The 18372-nt window shown below is 38.6% G+C and overlaps 1 protein-coding gene across 1 annotated transcript in view; it reads left to right on the top strand.

Moving 5' to 3' along the window:
* The window catches only part of Hmcn1 (hemicentin 1), a 199000-nt gene that overhangs the window by 119121 nt on the left and 61507 nt on the right, over positions 1–18372 (top strand). The window contains exons 47-58 of the mRNA XM_026789592.1: positions 3022–3218; positions 6817–6898; positions 8187–8323; positions 9004–9145; positions 10186–10330; positions 10686–10813; positions 11148–11304; positions 13323–13444; positions 13618–13782; positions 15376–15483; positions 16233–16370; positions 16496–16630. Coding sequence (XP_026645393.1) covers positions 3022–3218; positions 6817–6898; positions 8187–8323; positions 9004–9145; positions 10186–10330; positions 10686–10813; positions 11148–11304; positions 13323–13444; positions 13618–13782; positions 15376–15483; positions 16233–16370; positions 16496–16630 — 1656 coding nt within the window. The remainder of the gene's footprint in view (positions 1–3021; positions 3219–6816; positions 6899–8186; positions 8324–9003; positions 9146–10185; positions 10331–10685; positions 10814–11147; positions 11305–13322; positions 13445–13617; positions 13783–15375; positions 15484–16232; positions 16371–16495; positions 16631–18372) is intronic.

Raw genomic sequence — 18372 nt, 5'->3', positions numbered from 1 at the left:
TGGATGAGATAATGTGACCTCTAGCACCAAAACCCACAAAAGAACAAACAAAAGCTTTTGCTTTAAAGGGGCAAATCGGTGGAAAAATTACAGATGTCCCTTAAAAATCAAACCAAACAAAAAGCCTGAGCCTTTGTCTAATGAACTGCTGTGCATAGCCTGGGCAATGCAGAGGACCAGCTGTAAAATAAGAAAACAACACATGAAATTAAAGTTAAGGTGTAGGAGTGGGCATGGAAGAAATCAGAGGGGAGGGAATAGGGGTCTATTTAACCAAAATGTAATAGATATTAGTCAAAACTTCTCAAACTATAGATAAGTTAAATAAAATTTAAATATGTCTGTAAACCCTGAAAGCTTCAGTTTTATTTTCTAAAAACTTGAAACCATTGCAAGTTGTAGTGAGTTCAATAACATAGGCAGACCTTTAATTTGCAAAGAGCGGTCTTGCAGTAAAGAGCAGAGAATGGATTAAGTCGAGAATGGATTTGGAGAACAGTATGTTATTAAGAAATGGTGGGGGGGGGTGGCACACCAGCAGGGCAGTGGTGGTCCACGCCTTTAATCCTAGCACTCAGAAGGCAGATACAGATGAATCTCTGTGAGTTCGAGGTCAGCCTGGTCTACAGACCAAGTTCCAGGACAGCTAGAACTGTTACACAGAGAAATCCTGTCTTGAAAAAAAAAAATGTGATGCTGGCTATTAAAAACAGTGTGGATATGGTGACACATGCCAGACCAGGTGTATCATTCTCATTCTCAGACTTGTGTGAATATGACAGCTTCCTTAATTCATTCTTCATCCTGTCACTAGTGTGATTTTTCAAAACTAAACCTGATTTTAATATTTCCTAACTTAATGTTTATCTTGGATTTTAATAAGATCTGGGCTTGTTTCTGCGTTATAGAGGCGAACCCAGGGCTTTGAGCATGTTAGGCCAGCACTCTGTCACTCTGTGACACCCCCAGTCCTGCGAACTCTTGCTTTTCTCCTTAAGGGAGATGTCTGGAGGGTGGCTGTTGTTGCACTCGAGATGTTTGCCCTTCTCTTGATGGCCAGATCATGGTCAATCTGTGACCTTGCAATGTCTCCTTACCTCCAACAGAGCTCAGCACTGACTAGAGCAGGACAAATAGGAAGATAATCACCGAGGAGCTGTCTCTTTATAGACTGTCTTAATAACTGAAGCTTATTTGAACTTGCTTATGGATTTCATATGTGGAGTTGATGTGACTGTATCAAGGATGAGTCTCAGTTTCCAGACTATGTGACTAAATGATTAGTAGCCCTATCACACAAGTGCATGGAATACTGGGAAAGGAAGCAAAACAGCTGTCTGAGTGCCAGCTAAATCTGGAGTGTTTATGTAAAGCACAGACATGGAGCTGTTTAGCTGATGATAATATTTATTGTTTTAGGGATCAAAATTGGGATTTATACAGGAAACAGAGATTCTTGAGTAGTCAGAGTGGGGACAGTTCCCTCCCTTTCCTGAATATAAGATATATGGGAAAGTACAAAGTAAAATAGTTGACCTTCGTCTAACGCAGGTAACTTCTACAGACTGGAGTTTGAAGCAGTAGGAACCATGCTGCTATTGCTGCTGCCCTAACCTGGTGACCATAACCCTTTCAGCAGAAAGAGATTCCTAATGACTCTTTTCTGTCTATCTGACTGGCATGTAGCAAATAATAAATAAGAATAATTAATGAAGAATTTATTTTAATCAACTAGAGAGCCAAATTAGTGCTTTCACCTCTTAGAAGTAAGGTACTGTACTATGGAGCTGAAGGTGAGTAGACAGTTTACAAAGCAAAAAAAGCTTCTTGATACCTCAACACACTCAAGTAGTGGGTGGGTGGTCTTGACTGTGAGAAGCATCAAATGACAGGGCCAATTGAAGGAGAGGAGTAGCCTTAAGCTGAAGCCTAGGTCTTTCATATGTATATTAAGGTAGATAATGTTTCAGGCTTTAGAAACCAATTTTCATTTAATTCAATTAGCTATATAGAGAGTGATTATAATTATAATCTTTTAATCAGGAAACCATAGATCAGTCTTATAATACAAGTAAAATATATTTCAACAGTCATAAGTCAGATGGGCTGAAGTGTAAAAGGAGAACATCCAGAGTCACACACGTCTGTGTGTCTGTCTTCTTCCTAAACGGATGAAGAGAAAGAGAGAGGGAGGGAGAGAGAGAGAGAGAGATTTTCTGTGTTCTCTTTTGCTAGATAAGAAAATGAGGGCTAACAAAAATTTAAATATAAAATTTCAACAATAACATAGAGATAGTAGTGAGTGCATCGTTTTAAAACATTTAATTTAAAATAAAGCATGCATAAGTTAAAGAAAAGCATGGAAGGTCTCATTGAATCTTTACGATGGTCTAAGGTATCTCATGATACCTGTCCTCCTTCTGAAGATTTGTCCAGTTCCACTGACCTAACTCTTGGTGCTCAATTCAAAGTCAGTCTAACATCAGGTCCTGTGTTGTGAGTCAGATTCTAAACTGTGTGCCCGATTTAAGACAAAAAGACAAAAACCCTCAGCTCTCCCTCGGAGCTGTCCAACATCTGCTTTGACTGCCTTCTGAACCCAAAAACCTGAAGCTTGAGCTAGGAAAACTTTCACTTGAAACTTGAGTGATCACTGTAAGAGAAGTCCATTTTAAAAGGATTAAATTTGAGAGTGGTTAAGCCAAGGATCCTTACTGTTCTCTCTCAGTGTTTAGACTCTAGCTTTTTCTGGAGGAAGGTAATTTTAGAAGTATAAATAGAAAAAGAAAAAAAAAAGAATGAAAGCTACTCCTGCCTAGACATAACAAATAACGTTCTGTGCAGAAACCGCTATCCCCACCTTTTGGAATCTTGCCATCTAGGAATGATCATTTTAGTTTCTATATTCCAATTGTTTTATGTCATAGGCATGTAAATCTGATTCTGTTTGAGCTTTTAAAATCAGGAATATTTTGTCCGACAACTAGTTTCTTTTCCTGTTGTCTGATTCCATGTCATTAGAACCACCTCACATCAATGGATCTGAAGGACCTGGAGAGGTATCAGTAATTGTGAATGACCCACTTGAGCTGACCTGCATGGCTTCTGGAATCCCTGCTCCTAAAATCTCCTGGATGAAAGATGGCCGGCCTTTTGTACAGACAGATCAAGTACAGATTCTGGAAGGAGGGGCCATCCTTCGAGTATCCAGTGCTCAGGTAAATGTCACCATTCATATGATTATTTTATTCTCTTTACATTGTTATTCCCCAGTGCATGATAACTATTGAATAATTGCATCTGTGCCTCTGAATACATCAGTGATTTTTGCCAAGAGTAGATGGCCTCTATAATATCCATGACTGGGGAAATGAGTAGGAGGATGATGAAGAATCTAATACAATGTTTTGAAGAAAGCAAGATTCCTTCTCATTAACTTGAGCATATTTTCAAAGCTCCATTGTTAGTATGTTTTCTGAAGCTCTTACCTCTTTCTATGTAGTTCTTTACTAAGCAGAAGAAAGCAATCCAACATATAATATATGAGATTTCAGACTGTACTTTTCATCCCCAAAAGGAACTAACCAACATGGAAGGCTGGAGAAACACTGTTTTAAATCACAATCTTTCAGTAAAATTCAATGGTTCTTCTGGTTTATGTTTAAAAAACTAATCAGAAATATGAACATATTAAAGATTATTCTGTGATATATTGTAACATTTTTCATATTAATAATAAAGGTGAACTTTATATCATAAAGATTCTTCATCAGAGCCCTAATGCCTTCACTTGTAAACTTCAGATAAAATAACAATGAAATGAATAATGACAATAATGATGATGGTGATAAAATCAATTTTATATTCTGGGGAGTTCAAAGGCAGGGAACATAATATGTTTGGGTTGGTGCCATAGAAATACATTACGTAACAACAAAAATTAGGAAAAAATTAAAATTCTGGCTATTGTTATAATCATCATTCTATATGACTTAAAATAATAAATTACTTCTCTTTTTCACTTTGAGAAAAGGGAGAGGGGAAGCGAACTGGATGAAGAGGGAAATAAAGATGTGTTTTCCACTCTGTATTATGTTAGACTTGGGGCTCTGTCATACTCTTCACACTTCTGACCACTCTGGGAGGGAAAGTCTTCATTTCCAACGTATAATCTTGACAGAGGCACAGCAACTGACCGTAGTGAGTAACGGAGCCAGTAGATGGCACAGTTCATCGTCAGTGTCCTCTGGAGCATATCCCTTCTTCTCCTTTCATTCCAAAGATAGCAGAAACCCAGAAAGGTCTGGTTAAACCTTCAAACCATGCACTGAAACAAAGCCCTTCAAGAACTTCCCCTCTGCCTCAAGGAAATAAAACTTCTTGAAAGATCCCACTAGATGTGAGACAAACAAACCCCTGGGAACAGCATTGAGATGGGACGTGAAACAAGACCGAGTCTCAAGTTTGCCCTGTTTCCGCTGTTCCTGTTGTGTTGTCTTGGCATTTTGTGCACAGCTGCCACAGCATTACCTAGTAATATGGGAAATCTTAATGATTTTATAGTTCTGAATTTTGTCTTTATATGTACTTCTAGGCTATGTATCATTATGCCTAGCACTTAATAGCTGCTTAGCAAATTCTGCTTTGAATGGTATAGCCATTACTTTCCTATATTATCTTCTATCATTAAGTCTGTGGCTTGGTCCAAGACAAAAGATGCCCATCCTATAATCTAATGCATTTATCCAACGTTGTCACTATGCTTTCTTCTTCTGAAGTCTAACACATGACAACAAAGTTTCCAATGCATCTTCTTACCATATTTCAAACCTGTTATCAGAGAAGCACCTTTAACCTGTAAATATAGATAATGACTCTAGGGAAACAGATGGAAGCAAGTTGTTGGGAAATATTTCCTGGTGGAAGCAAAGTTTGAGTAGACCCTAGTGACACTTCAAATTTGACAAACTGAAGACAAGCAAAAGGAGTTTTATCCATCTAGAATGAATAAGCGTTGACAGAGAAGAGCTAAAGGATTTAAAGAGATGATCAAAAAAATTAATTTCTCTAGAAAACGATTTGTGTGTGTGTGCGCATAGTGTGTGCAGTGCTTCTCTCTGTGTGTAACGCGTGTGTGGGACTGTGTAGAGCATGTAGAAGCCTGTGTCAGATGCTAGATGTGTTCTCTCGCACTGTCAACATTAGTGACTTGAGACAGGTCTGTTATGGAGCTGTGGGCTTGCCTTTTCAGCGAGGGTGGCTGACCAGAGGACTCTCGAGATCCTCACAGCTTGGCTCCCCACTGCTAGGTTACAGGCACATGCAGCCCTGTGTGGCTCTTTAAATAGCCGCTGGGATTTGAACTCAGCCCTCATGCTGCCTAGCTAGCACTCTTCCACACTGAGCTAGCGTTCTCTCTCTCTCTCTCTCTCTCTCTCTCTCTCTCTCTCTCTCTCTCTCAGACTACTTCTTTTTTTTTATTGAGAAAAGGAAAAAAATACAAGTTTCCGCCTCCTCCCAGCCTCCCATTTCCCTCCCCCTCCTACCACCCTTCTCCCCCTCCCCGCACTCCTCTCCCCCTCCCTCTCCAGTCCAAAGAGCAGTCAGGGTGCCCTGCCCTGTGGTAAGTCTTAGGTCCTCCCCCCTCTGTCCATATCTTGGAAGGTGAACATCCAAACTGGCTAGGCGCCCACAAAGCCAGCACATCAAGTAGGATCAAAACCCGGTGCCATTGTCCTTGGCTTCTCATCAGCCCTCATTGTTCGCCATGTTCAGAGAGTCCGGTTTTATCCCATGCTTTTTCAGTCACAGTCCAGCTGGCCTTGGTGAGCTCCCAGTAGATCAGCTCCACTGTCTCAGTGGGTGGGTGCACCCCTCGTGGTCCCGACTTCTTTGCTCAGGTTCTCCCTCCTTCTGCTCCTCATTGGGACCTTGAGAGCTCATGTGAACTTTTGTCTAAAGTATTTTTAACCGTTTTTCACTCTAGTCTTAAACTTTTTCAAAGGAATGTGTACAACCTAACAAAAACTCTTTTTCATAACCTATAAAGTCAGTTTTGAGTATAAGAATTTTTTAATGCCAGTATTCTGAGAATGTTTAAATATTAAAATAAGTGAGATGGCTAGGGCTTTCTTACATTATAAAATGTGGTTTTGGTAATAATAAGGTAACTTGTTTACCAGAACAATATCTCCAGATATGGTGTCCACATAATGCCATACAAATGAAAACCAACCTCCAACATAAAACATTCATGAAGATTTTAAAATAATTGCTTTGACTTTTAGTCAAGTAGATTCTACTGTCAAATGACATTCTATCACCATATATCTCAGTGACAGTCAAGATGTGATATTAATTTGTTTGGTTTAGTTATCTGGTGTTTTTTTAATCAGCTGCTTTTATAAATATACTACATTTTCTTCCAAAAGAGTGTAATTGAAGTTTATGATCATCAGCTTGAACCTGTGAATGTTTATTTCCTCAGAATTAATATTAAACATCTGATCTACCATATTTGGCACTAGATCTTTTATAAACACACATAGACATACACAGCCGTATAATTATGTATGCCTTCTTGATATTTTTGTATCAGTTTCTAAAATTCTTTTAAACGTGGTTGTATACATAACATATATGTCAGTCAATTGTAGTATCAAGACATTAAGCATAATGAGAACTTTCGTTCTTTCTGTTGTACTTCCTCATGTTATTTTGCCTTTATTGGTAATCTTATAGTTCTAGTGAATTTGCGGTCCCATCACCAACACTAGCATGTTAATCCTGTATGATTTCTTTGTCTGGGTTTTGTAGGTGGAGGATACAGGAAGATATACATGTCTGGCCTCCAGCCCTGCAGGGGATGACGATAAAGAGTATCTAGTGAGAGTACATGGTAAGTGTCATGATTTATGTTTGACCCACACACAAACCTACTTAGAAACTATCAGGCCATTTCACAGCACATCATATGTCTATAAATTGAGAAGTATATGTTTTTATAAATTTTATTGTTAATAACTTATATACTCTTTGGGTATAGTTCAGTGAGGTTTTTTGTTATTTGTCTTGTTTTCAAACAAAAACATTCAAATTTGTTATTTTAAAAATAAAAGAATATGAATTACAATAAAGAAGAGAATAAAAATAATTCTTAATTTCACCACACAATGATGCAATGCTTTTCAAGTGAACATTTCATTGCAAAAAAATGTGATGATAGCTAGACATAGTAGCACATAGCGTCTAGGAAAGTTATTGTGGGAAGATTGCTTAAGTCTAGAGTTTATAACTGACTGTGGAAATAGAAAGGTCCTAAATATCAAAAATAAAAAAGTAATAATAGAGAGCACAGAATTTTGCTTTATATCTCACTTAATGGTTTGATGAACATCCTTATGTTAATACAGTTTATAAGATCAATTTTAGGATTGCGTGTCGCCCTATATCTTCTTCCCTATTGGAGGATATTTAGGTGGTTTCTGCCTTTTTAGAGATATTTTGAAATTTTTCTGTAATACACTTATTTGTTTACCCGTGTACACATGAATACATATACACTTTTGAGGATTTTGGAAATCTCTAGAAAGTTTGCATTAACTAGACCCTTTTGAATATTACTTTTATATATAAGTTTAAATCATTCTTTATGGGGAGGATTGTTTGAAGACTAAACAGATCTTTAATTTTCAGAGCCTAAATGACTAGGAATGCAGATTATCTAGAAAGTGTCCCTGCTGTTCCTATTCAAAATTTAGACCTACCTAAATAAATTATAAATATGATTTACTAAGAAATATGTCTGTACAAATCAATAAAAATGGATAGATTTCTTTATATCATGTGGATAGTTCCTGATTGGGTAATTTTTAATACTCAGGTGTTTTCCAGTATTGATGCTGGCTGAAGGACTCCTGTGTACTTCCCTTATCACCTGTCAGTCAAATGGTGATAATGATATGTTATTCTATTATCCGTGTCATTGTTGGAAAGATTCTATTATTTAATTGACAGCAGTGCTAAATAATAATGATCCAGTTTGCTTATTATCTGCACCATAAATTGAATGACTAACAGTTGAAGTTCATGCCTATTATCGTATAAGAAACCTAACTGTTGTTGGACACTGGCAGATCATTTACCCCAGATTATCAAATGCCCTGATATTCTGTTCCCATGCTTAGTGCCTCCCAATATTGTTGGAATGGATGAGCCCCAGGACTTCACTGTGCTAAGGAACAGACAGGTAACACTGGAGTGCAAATCGGATGCAGTGCCTCCACCTGTGATCACGTGGCTCAAAAATGGGGAGCGGTTACAGGTAAGCCTTCTGCTTGACTCCACAGATCATTTGTAAAAGGCCAAAACAGATGAGGACCCTTTGCTGAGTACCCAAACTCCAGTCGTTCCCTACACTGATGCCTACCGCCAATAGAGCATCAGGTCAGGATTCTCACCAGCGGTTTGCAGCCAAATGAAAGCAGTCTCTGAAGGCTTTGTTTATCCTAATTCTGGTAGTCACTAGCTTCCAGGAAAAGATTTAAAGAGGACTGAGAAGGGCTTGATTTGAATCATCCACCTTGTCTTGAATTTCCTTGTTGAATGGAATTGGAGGCTCTGTACTCTTGACTTAACCAGAATCACTGAAACAGAGAAAGGGGTCTTAACTATTACAAAAGCAAAACTAGTCAGATGGCAGTTCTTGGGTTCGTTCTGGTGATTTTTGCTGTTACAAAATAATACTTGGGGTTTGGAGAGATGACACAGTATTCAGGAGTGCTTGCTGTTCCCTCAGAAGACCTGAGTTCAGCTCCTAGTACCTTACAACCATCTGTAACTCAAGCTCCAGAGATCCAGTAATCCCTTCTGGCCTCCACAAGCAACCTCACACATTCACATAGTGCATATACCCCCTTAGACACACCAAAAAACTTTAAAATAAATAAGATAATATTTTATTTTGCTAACATTTTGATGATGTGTTTTACTTTGTGAATCCAGGCAACACCTCGAGTAAGAATCCTGTCTGGAGGGAGATACTTGCAAATTAATAATGCAGATGTGGGAGACACAGCCAACTACACCTGTGCTGCCAGCAACATCGCAGGAAAGACTACAAGAGAATTTATCCTCACTGTAAATAGTAAGAAAAATGACTCTTCCACAATTTGATTGTTTCACCAACACTATTAGAATAGATGATAATGTTTTTCAGGAGCTTATTAAGCGGGTCCTTGTGGTCATGCTATTTACTTGGACATTCTTAGATTGATATTAGACCTATATTGCAAATTACTTCAACTCCAAAATTTAGATCTAGAGGTATATTTTAATATCATAGAGGATACCACACACACACACACACGCACATGCATGCAAACACGTGCACACACAGAATTATTAGCAGATCCAGCTGAGAGGAAACCATCGCACTGCCTCTGTGCATGACAAATGGCCCATCATTTAGTTTGCCTTGATTGGTGGTGACTTGATAGCACACTGTACATATGCACAGTGTCACAGTTTTCTCAAACACCACCATACTACTGTGGTTTTCTTAAATACGCACATCTAGGTGCCAGAACTTGCCAGTGTTCAGGAAGATATGTCAATTTCTCCCCATAACAGTCCCTTTGGATTTTAACACGAGAAATTTTACAACATACTGGATGACCCACACAGCTAATATCTCTAATACTAAAATTAAAGTTCAGGCTGTGTATTCCCACATGAGCTCTCTGATTAATAAAACGCCTGTTCTGGGACTTGCATGATTAACCACAGATGTGCTTTTCATTAAAACAGCCCACTTTCTGTTCTTTATTTAAAGCGAAGCTGTTCCAGCATTAACATTTTTTGACCATTATTTGGCTAAAGAGAAATAAGAAATATCAACTTTAATTTGCATCAGACCGAAGCTGAATTTTACTCACACCTCTCTCACAGAGAGCCAGATTTAACATACGGTCTTGGGGATTTAAATTCTCCCCATTTATTCTTTATTTTCAAATGCAGGCTGTCTTGAGTAAGACTTCAAGAGTTAGGCTTTAATTCTATTTATTCTAACCTAGATTAGTGTAGACAAAGCTAATCACTTCGCCTAAAGTTCTCCTTACATCTCCAGATTCTTAGTGAAGGCAGTGTTATTTGTTTTAACTAGACTCGTGTTTGTTTCTTGTTCAGTTCCTCCAAGCATCACTGGTGGTCCCCAGAGTCTTGTCACTCTCTTAAATAAGTCGGTTGTGCTGGAATGCTACGCTGAAGGTGTGCCAACCCCAAGGCTAACATGGAGAAAGGATGGGGCTGTGCTAGCTGGGAGCCACTCAAGGTAACATTGTTAAAGAGGGAAGATAATACTGTAATGAGAAATCAAAGTATGAGTCTTCAAATATTTTTTTCTTGCTGTGTTTAGAATTAATATTTTCATTCTACAATGGGAATCAAAATTTAGTATTTCACAAGCCCAATTCCCATGATAATAATCCATCAGGACCACAAGGCTGCCGCTGCTGCTGCACACCTTCACAGCATCCCAGCCCTCCTCCAAGGGCCCTGTGAATGTCACCTGAAACAGAAAAAGACTCACAGTAGATTTTGTCAAGTCTGTAATGTTTATCTGAGTCACAGTGTAAATCATTGAAAAGGATGGATTCAGAAGAAAGTATCTGTAATCTTTTTTATAGATACTCCATCTTAGAAAGTGGATTTCTTCATATTCAGACAGCACACGTCACAGATACTGGTCGGTATTTGTGTATGGCAACCAATGTGGCTGGAACAGACCGGAGGCGAATAGATTTACAAGTCCATGGTAAATATACATTTACAAAAACCTCCAGGCTTTCGGTCAAATGACTTTTGTTGCTGTTGTTGTTTTGTTTTGTTTTTTGTTTGTTTGCTGTAATAAAAACAAATGCACTCATGAAGACCTGCACCTCATAGTCTAAGTGAGCATATTCCACTGCAATATGAACAAGTCAAGGCCCACAATACCTCATTACTATGGGTTAAATGACCATTGTGCGGTTTGTGACACTTGGCTGTGGCTTAGTTATATGGCAAGTTACAAATGACAAATTTCAGGTCATCAGAAATACTGCATGTAACTTCCTAGTTGCTCACTATGCTTCCCTCTAATGTTTTAGTTCCTCCTTCTATTGCTCCGGGTCCTACCAATGTAACAGTAACCGTGAATGTCCAAACTACTCTGGCTTGTGAAGCTACTGGGATACCAAAACCATCAATCAACTGGAGAAAAAATGGGCAGCTTCTTAATGTGGATCAAAATCAAAATTCATACAGGTATGAATAATTCATTTATTTTAAATGTTTTAATTCCAGCTGACATGAGATTATTCAAAGATTATTCTGTCTCAAAAAACCGAAAGAAAGGAAAGAAAAAGAAATATCCAAACTGACATTTAGAAACATCTTTTTAAAATAACATTTTAACCCCATCAGTGGGACAGTAAATATATAAAGAATGAAGGATTAGCCAGTAGGTAGAAAATATTTCCCTTAATATGAAATTTAATTTTCAACCTATCTTTTTTTAATAAAAGGTGCAAGTTTTCTATACACACGCCCTGTGCGGCTGTTGGTGAGGTCTGTAGGCGTGTTCACCCCAGTGATTGTTTAGCACCCTCTACAATTTTATATTGGCAATGGATAGAAACATTTTTTGCATAAAAGACAAACTATTCTATGAAAGTCAAAATAAAAAGTTTTAGTTGCAAAATAAAAAAGAAAATTTTATGCCTTGAACTATAATGTAGATATTTAGCTGATTGGATAAGGGGAAGCAAACAGCATTTTCTTCAGGGCCTACACTCTTCCAGCTTTTCTTCCAGACCTTACAATACAGCAGTGTATGGCTATTAAATGGTAGACTTTAAGTCACTGGGAATTTCTGATGGTTTAAGAGAACAATATCCCTTTACCAGCTAATGGTTAGTTACCCCATCAATTGATCTGCCAGAGCACTAACACCAAACGCTGCCATAGTGATACCTCGACAAGAAGTGATTTTGATTTAGGAGGAAATATGAAACCAAGAGTAATTCCTCTGAACGTCTATCAGCTTTGCCCTTCTCATCCTTTTCATTTTTTGACTTTGGACTCAGTCTACCTTGTGTGGAAAATGTACAGGAGGCATGTCAAATATACTTCCATTAAACCAAACTCCCTTCTTTTTCCATTTCAAGTGTGCATGTATACATGTGCATAAACGTGTACATATGTATTTACATGTATAAGAGTTCATGTGGGGGGTGTCCCAGGTCTGCCTAAGCTGATGTCAGGAATTCTCCTCAGTTGCTGTTCTATCTTATTCACAGTCTCAGGATCAAACCTTACCACTAGTAATTCTTGCTAGCCAGCTTACTCCGGGGTCCCCGTCTGTTCTTGCAACCAGCTTACTCTGGGGTCCCCATCTGTTCTTGATAGCCAGCTTATTTGGGATCCCTGTCTCTGCCTTCCAAGTCTGGAATGACAGGTGAGCCACTGTGTCCCCTTGGCAATTATGTGGCTTACTGTGAATCTGAACTCTGGACCTTACATCTGTGAAGCAAGCACTTTAATCAATAAACAGTCTTCCCTGCCCCATGCCAAACTATTTTTATTCCGGTATTGCAATTTGAAGAAGACAGATTCTTTAATTTAACCTCACATTAAGTCATGTGTGAATATTTCTAAGCCTCTCAAACATTCATTTTCATGTTTTAATTATAAATTAAGGAAAATTTACCAAGAGATTTACATAGCTTCATATATTATACATGTTAAATATAAACATTATATATGCTACATACATTACCATTTATATCCATGTACATATATGTACACACACGGTACATCTCCTAAGTAGCCATGGCATGTAAAGAGGTGTGGAAAGCAGGGGAAAGAGTGAAATGAATAGACCTCTACTTACTTACGTGTCATAGAACTAACCAAATACCCACCAGCAAAGTTACTGGTAGATTTTAAGATAGTTTATGTGAAGCATTTCAGATGAAGCCAGGACACATTCTGTGCTATTAAGCCACGGCTGTCAGTCTACTTTGTCCACTGGGAGAAGTAGTGTGATTATGACACATTTATTCAGGAAAAGCAAGGTTCAGTGTTCAGGCAACTCTTCCAGGCAGCTGCTTCTCACTAACAAAGTTCAGATTCATTACCATAGAGTTCAGTTTTGACATGCAAATTTTATATCAGATAACGATGCTCATTTAACACTCAGCTGGTCTTGGTACCTTTCTATGCTGTCTGCAAAATACTTGGAAGTTAAAGCATCGACTCTCACATTGGAATCTCTCTTCTAGGCTCCTTTCTTCTGGTTCCCTTGTCATTATTTCCCCTTCTGTGGATGACACTGCCAGTTATGAGTGCACCGTGACGAGTGACGCTGGAGAGGACAAGAGAACAGTGGATCTCACTGTCCAAGGTAGAGCTAGCGTGGAAGCAGGCAGAAGGACACATGCAGTGGTCTTGTCATCAGACAGCCTTTTTACGCCTATGTTACACCCACTCTCTGAGCACCAGAATGAAGAGGGACAAGATGGCTTTAGGAATGTGGAGGCAAAGGAAATGTGTGGTTTTCTGTTTTTGCTGTTTCAGTTCTGCCCACCATAGCTGATGAGCCCATGGATTTCCTGGTAACCAGACAGGCCCCAGCAGTCATGACCTGCACTGCTTTCGGAGTGCCAGTTCCCTCAATTCACTGGACCAAAAATGGCATAAGACTGCTTCCCAAAGGGGACGGTTATCGGATTCTGTCCTCAGGTAACAATAGTCTGTGTGTTCACGCTCATTGATTGGAGTAGTTAGCAATGGGCAGCCTTGCCCAGCCTTTGTTACAACATAAGGAAAATATTTTTTTTTAAAAAAAGCCTTTATTGCTAAAATGCAATTATCATAAGAAGGGGAAGAAGGTTTTAAAAAAGGAAGCTAAAAACAAAATAACATGTAATAGCTAAAACTTATCTAAAAAGCATGGTTACATGTTCACTAACTGCAGACTTAGAAATTCTCTACTTACCTGAGAGTCACACTTTTTCTACTGATCAAATAAAATGTTTATTTAAAAAACATGTTATGCAGAAGACAGAATTGGGCTTTCTTGAGACTATAGGACTAAACTGAGCCTCTGATTTTTAAGGTTCATGTAACTTAGCAAAATGTTTGGGTGCTAAGTATTATAATTTACTTATAATCATGGCAATTATAATAGCCATGATTTGTACAATTTGTAGTACTGAGGGAAAAATAACTAAATGAAAATACAGGTGACTATCAGTAAAAATAGATCTTATACTAGGTAGGTATATCAGGGACAGATTGATTAGCAACTCATGTCCTTAGATTTCAGGTGTATGTGTATATTGTTTTAAAAAAAATTGTGTGTTTATTTAATACACAGGAAACAATAGGACATCAACACTCAGCATATAGCTTTGGTTTTAAGGCAGAAAATTTTGGTTAGCTCTCATGGATAAGTAGATTGTTTAAAATTCTATCATAAAACAGAAAGTGGCTGCACTGTGTAATTACAAAGTTCTGTGCTAGAAAACAGTGTAGAACTTTCTTTGGATGATGCATAGAGTTACCATAAAGTTGGCAGCCCCATCCAGGGTCTCAGTCCAAGGCCCATGAAATCCTGTCTGCACACAGACTCCCTTAGCGATGCTAATAGAATCATCCATAGTATCTAAAAAGGAGAGCCATTCAGATGCCCATCAGCTGGTGAACGGATATAACAAAGTGGTATTGTCCACAAGGAGGAAACCTATTTGGCTATAAAAGGGGATATGATATTGTGCTTGCTAAAATGAATGAATCCCAAAAACATGCTTACAGTGAAATTGGTCAATACCAAAAGCAACAAACCAGAGTATGTGATTCCTCCTTGATAAAGCACTAGGAAAAGGCAAACCTGTAGAGACTGCAGATAGATGGCTGTGGCCCAGAGCTGGGTCTGGAAGCTGGAAGTGACCACAAATAGCCACCAGTCTTCTTGAGATGTTTCTAAAATTAGGTTGCTGTTAATCAACTCTGCAAATATCAGAAGAAAAAGTCATTAAATGGTATACTTGATGGCCTTTCTAGTAAGTAAAATGTGCGTCAATAAAGCTATGACTAATTAAGTGCTTGCTGGTGACGTCAAAAGCAACATGAGAACGACATAACTTATTGAGTTAGGATGATAAAGATGCACTCTATATTCAAACATTTCTTTCCTGTGGGAGACAGAGACAGGAGGGCTGTAAGCACCAGGCCAGCTTGGGTAACATACAACGTTTCAGAATGGTCTGGGTTCTGAAGTAAGACCCTGTCACAAAAACAAATAAGGAAAAAAAACACTTTTTCCCCTATTAGGAGCAATTGAGATATTTGCCACCCAACTAAACCATGCAGGAAGATACACTTGTCTTGCTAGAAATGCAGCTGGCTCAGCGCACCGGCATGTTACCCTTCGTGTCCAAGGTATGGAAGGTTGTTTGTTCACTAAAATCTTGCTAGGTACGTGGAGTTTTTCTCTAGCATGTGCAAAGCCTGGAGTTTGCCCCAAGCACCATACACTGAAAGTGTGCAGATCGTGGAGGTAGGGATAATTATTTGTGTTCTTTTTTATACAAATAAATAAATTAATTTAATTATATTTATGACAGAATTGTGAAATCATTTGTCTAAATGATCAAACCCTAGCAATTTTAGGTGTTATAAGTGGTTCTTTTTATTTTAAATTTTTTATTCATTTTACATACCAACCACAGTTTCCCCTTCCTCCCCTCCTCTTGCTTCCTCCAATCTTGCCCCAACTCCACCCAACCCATCCACTCCTCAGAAAGGGTAAGGCCCTGACGTGATTAGTTTTAAAAAATGGTATTATGTCATAGTAATGCCTTGGGAATATGTAAACCAGAAACATATTGTTCAATAGATGAAAATTACACATGGATGACAAACCACACAAAACAACCTAAAAAAATATGTTTCTCCTTTGGTTTTTGTGATCTCTTCCAACATTGGTTTTTCCACCAGAGTTCTTTTACAACAGCTGGTATACAGAAAGATCTAAAGAACATCAGAAGTCCAGTTATAGCTTTTCTCTTGTACAATCAACTCACTGCTGTTGGGGGACTGCGGATTTAGCACATTGAAGCTTGTCACTCTCACAGGCCAATGTGCTTCATAATAAGCAATGCCATTCTTTGTGGCATTTTGTTTTGCAGAACCTCCAGTCATTCAGCCCCAGCCAAGTGAACTGGATGTCATTCTAAACAACCCTATCTCACTTCCATGCGAAGCAACAGGGATACCAAGCCCATTCATTACTTGGCAAAAGGAAGGCATCAACGTCATTGCCGCAGGTACCTACCGTGATTTCAGGGTAGATTAGTGCAGTCTATATAGTGCTTTGTCATTCAGGGATCTCTGTGACTTTTTATAAAGCAAACATAAATTTCTTTTCTCTCTGCTTTTGGCTATGATGTAGGCAAAAGCCTTGCTGTTCTTCCCAGTGGAAGCTTACAGATCTCTAGAGCTGTTCGGGAGGACGCTGGCACTTACCTGTGTGTGGCTCAGAACCCTGCTGGCACAGCCTTGGGAAAAATCAAGCTGAATGTACAAGGTACTTGAGTAGTTCATCCTCTTTGTCCTCAGAGATGTGTATAATGATATATACTAATGGTTGATAAGTGATAGTAAGCTTGCTCCTCCTCACAGCTCTCTTCCCTCTTAGCTTGTGGAAATGTACCTTTCCCCCTAGAACCATCCTGTAGAAGATGGTGTAGCAGGTTCTTTTCACACTGTGTGAGAAAACTAGGGAACCCATCCTATCTTTAATTCCTATGAAACTCTACTTGAATCAATAGCCACTGCTTTATGGATTCACTTTTTGTGGCTTTAGTTGCTCACAGTTAAACAGGCTTTTAAAATATGAAACGGGATATCCTAGAAATGAACAACTGGTAAATTTTCATTTCTTCTGTAAAACCTCACCTTCAGTGTGAAGTATAAGTCTAACTGGCATAGCCCTGATTCCCAAACCGAGTCTCCTAGGCCCAGCATCAGATCACCTGTCGCAGGAGTTAGCACCTGTGTTTGGTCCCCCATCTTTACTTCAAGACAGCCTCAGACTACAAACGTTGTAATATTGACAACTCACACATGTCGCCAAAACTGAATGGTGTTTCCTGTGAGTGGAAAGTGTGAAAGTGTGGCATTTTTAGAGAGAATGGGATGGCACAAGACCACAGTCTATCAATTGTCCTGCTTCATCTTGGGGCACTATTAACCACTTACTGTACCCAAGTTACAAATTAAACTTCATCATAAGCATATAGAGAGAAAACATAGGGGTATGGAATTCTGTAGAATCAGTTTTAGACATCCACTGAGAGTCGTACTATGAAGAGAGAACAAATGTGTTTGTTCTTGTTTGTGATAACATATTTAATTAGATTGTTTTAGATTTATTTTATTTTTATTTGTGTGTCTACGTGTGTCTTTCTGTCTGTTTGTCTGTCTTTGTTTCTGTTTATCTGTCTATGCATATGTGCACATGAATATGCACAGAAGCCAGAAGAAGGTGTCAGAACCCATGGAGCTGGGGTTACAGACCACTCTGAGCAGTCCAATGTGGGTGCTTGGAACTAATTCTGGTCTTCTGCAAGAACAGCAAGTGTCCTTACCTACTAAGGTCACTTTTCTAGCTTCTTTAATGGGATTTTTAACAAGAAAAACAACCTGAAGCTGTTGAGATAGCACTTACCTAAATATGCTGGTCTCCAGGCCTAATGCCCTGAGTTTGCTGCCTTGGAACACATTATAGAAAGAGAGTACTCACTCCCACAATTGTTCTCTGAGCTCCACACATGAGCTGTGCAATGTGAGGGCATGCACACACAAAGAACGGTAATAAAATATAATTTTAAATTACAATAAAGCCCTACTTTGGTTACTCTGAAATATGTGTAGTGTCAGTTTTAATAACTGCAACTAAACTAACTTGATGAAAAAGCAGGGATTAGGCATGTGTGTGTGTGTGTGTGAGAGAGAGAGAGAGAGAGAGAGAGAGAGAGAGAGACAGACAGACAGACAGACAGACAGACAGAGATAGAGAGAGGGAGGGAGAGAATTTTTATTGTTAAACTGGCAGATTCATGATAAAATTTCTTTGTCTTGAATGGAGTATTTTCTAGAATATGAAGTAAAATGGTAATAGGTTTCAATATACTGAATTTTAGTGAATTAATCCTGAATTTCCTCAAGTGCTTTTTTTTTCCTGTAGAGAATTAACAAATACAATAACTGAAGCTCACATTCCTGTTACTTGAAACCAATAACTGTATTCAGCACCAATTACTGGAA

The sequence above is a fragment of the Microtus ochrogaster genome, unplaced genomic scaffold (genome assembly GCF_000317375.1).
Source record: "Microtus ochrogaster isolate Prairie Vole_2 unplaced genomic scaffold, MicOch1.0 UNK24, whole genome shotgun sequence".
Lineage (NCBI taxonomy): Eukaryota > Metazoa > Chordata > Mammalia > Rodentia > Cricetidae > Microtus > Microtus ochrogaster.
This window is presented reverse-complemented; position numbering and strand designations above follow the sequence as displayed.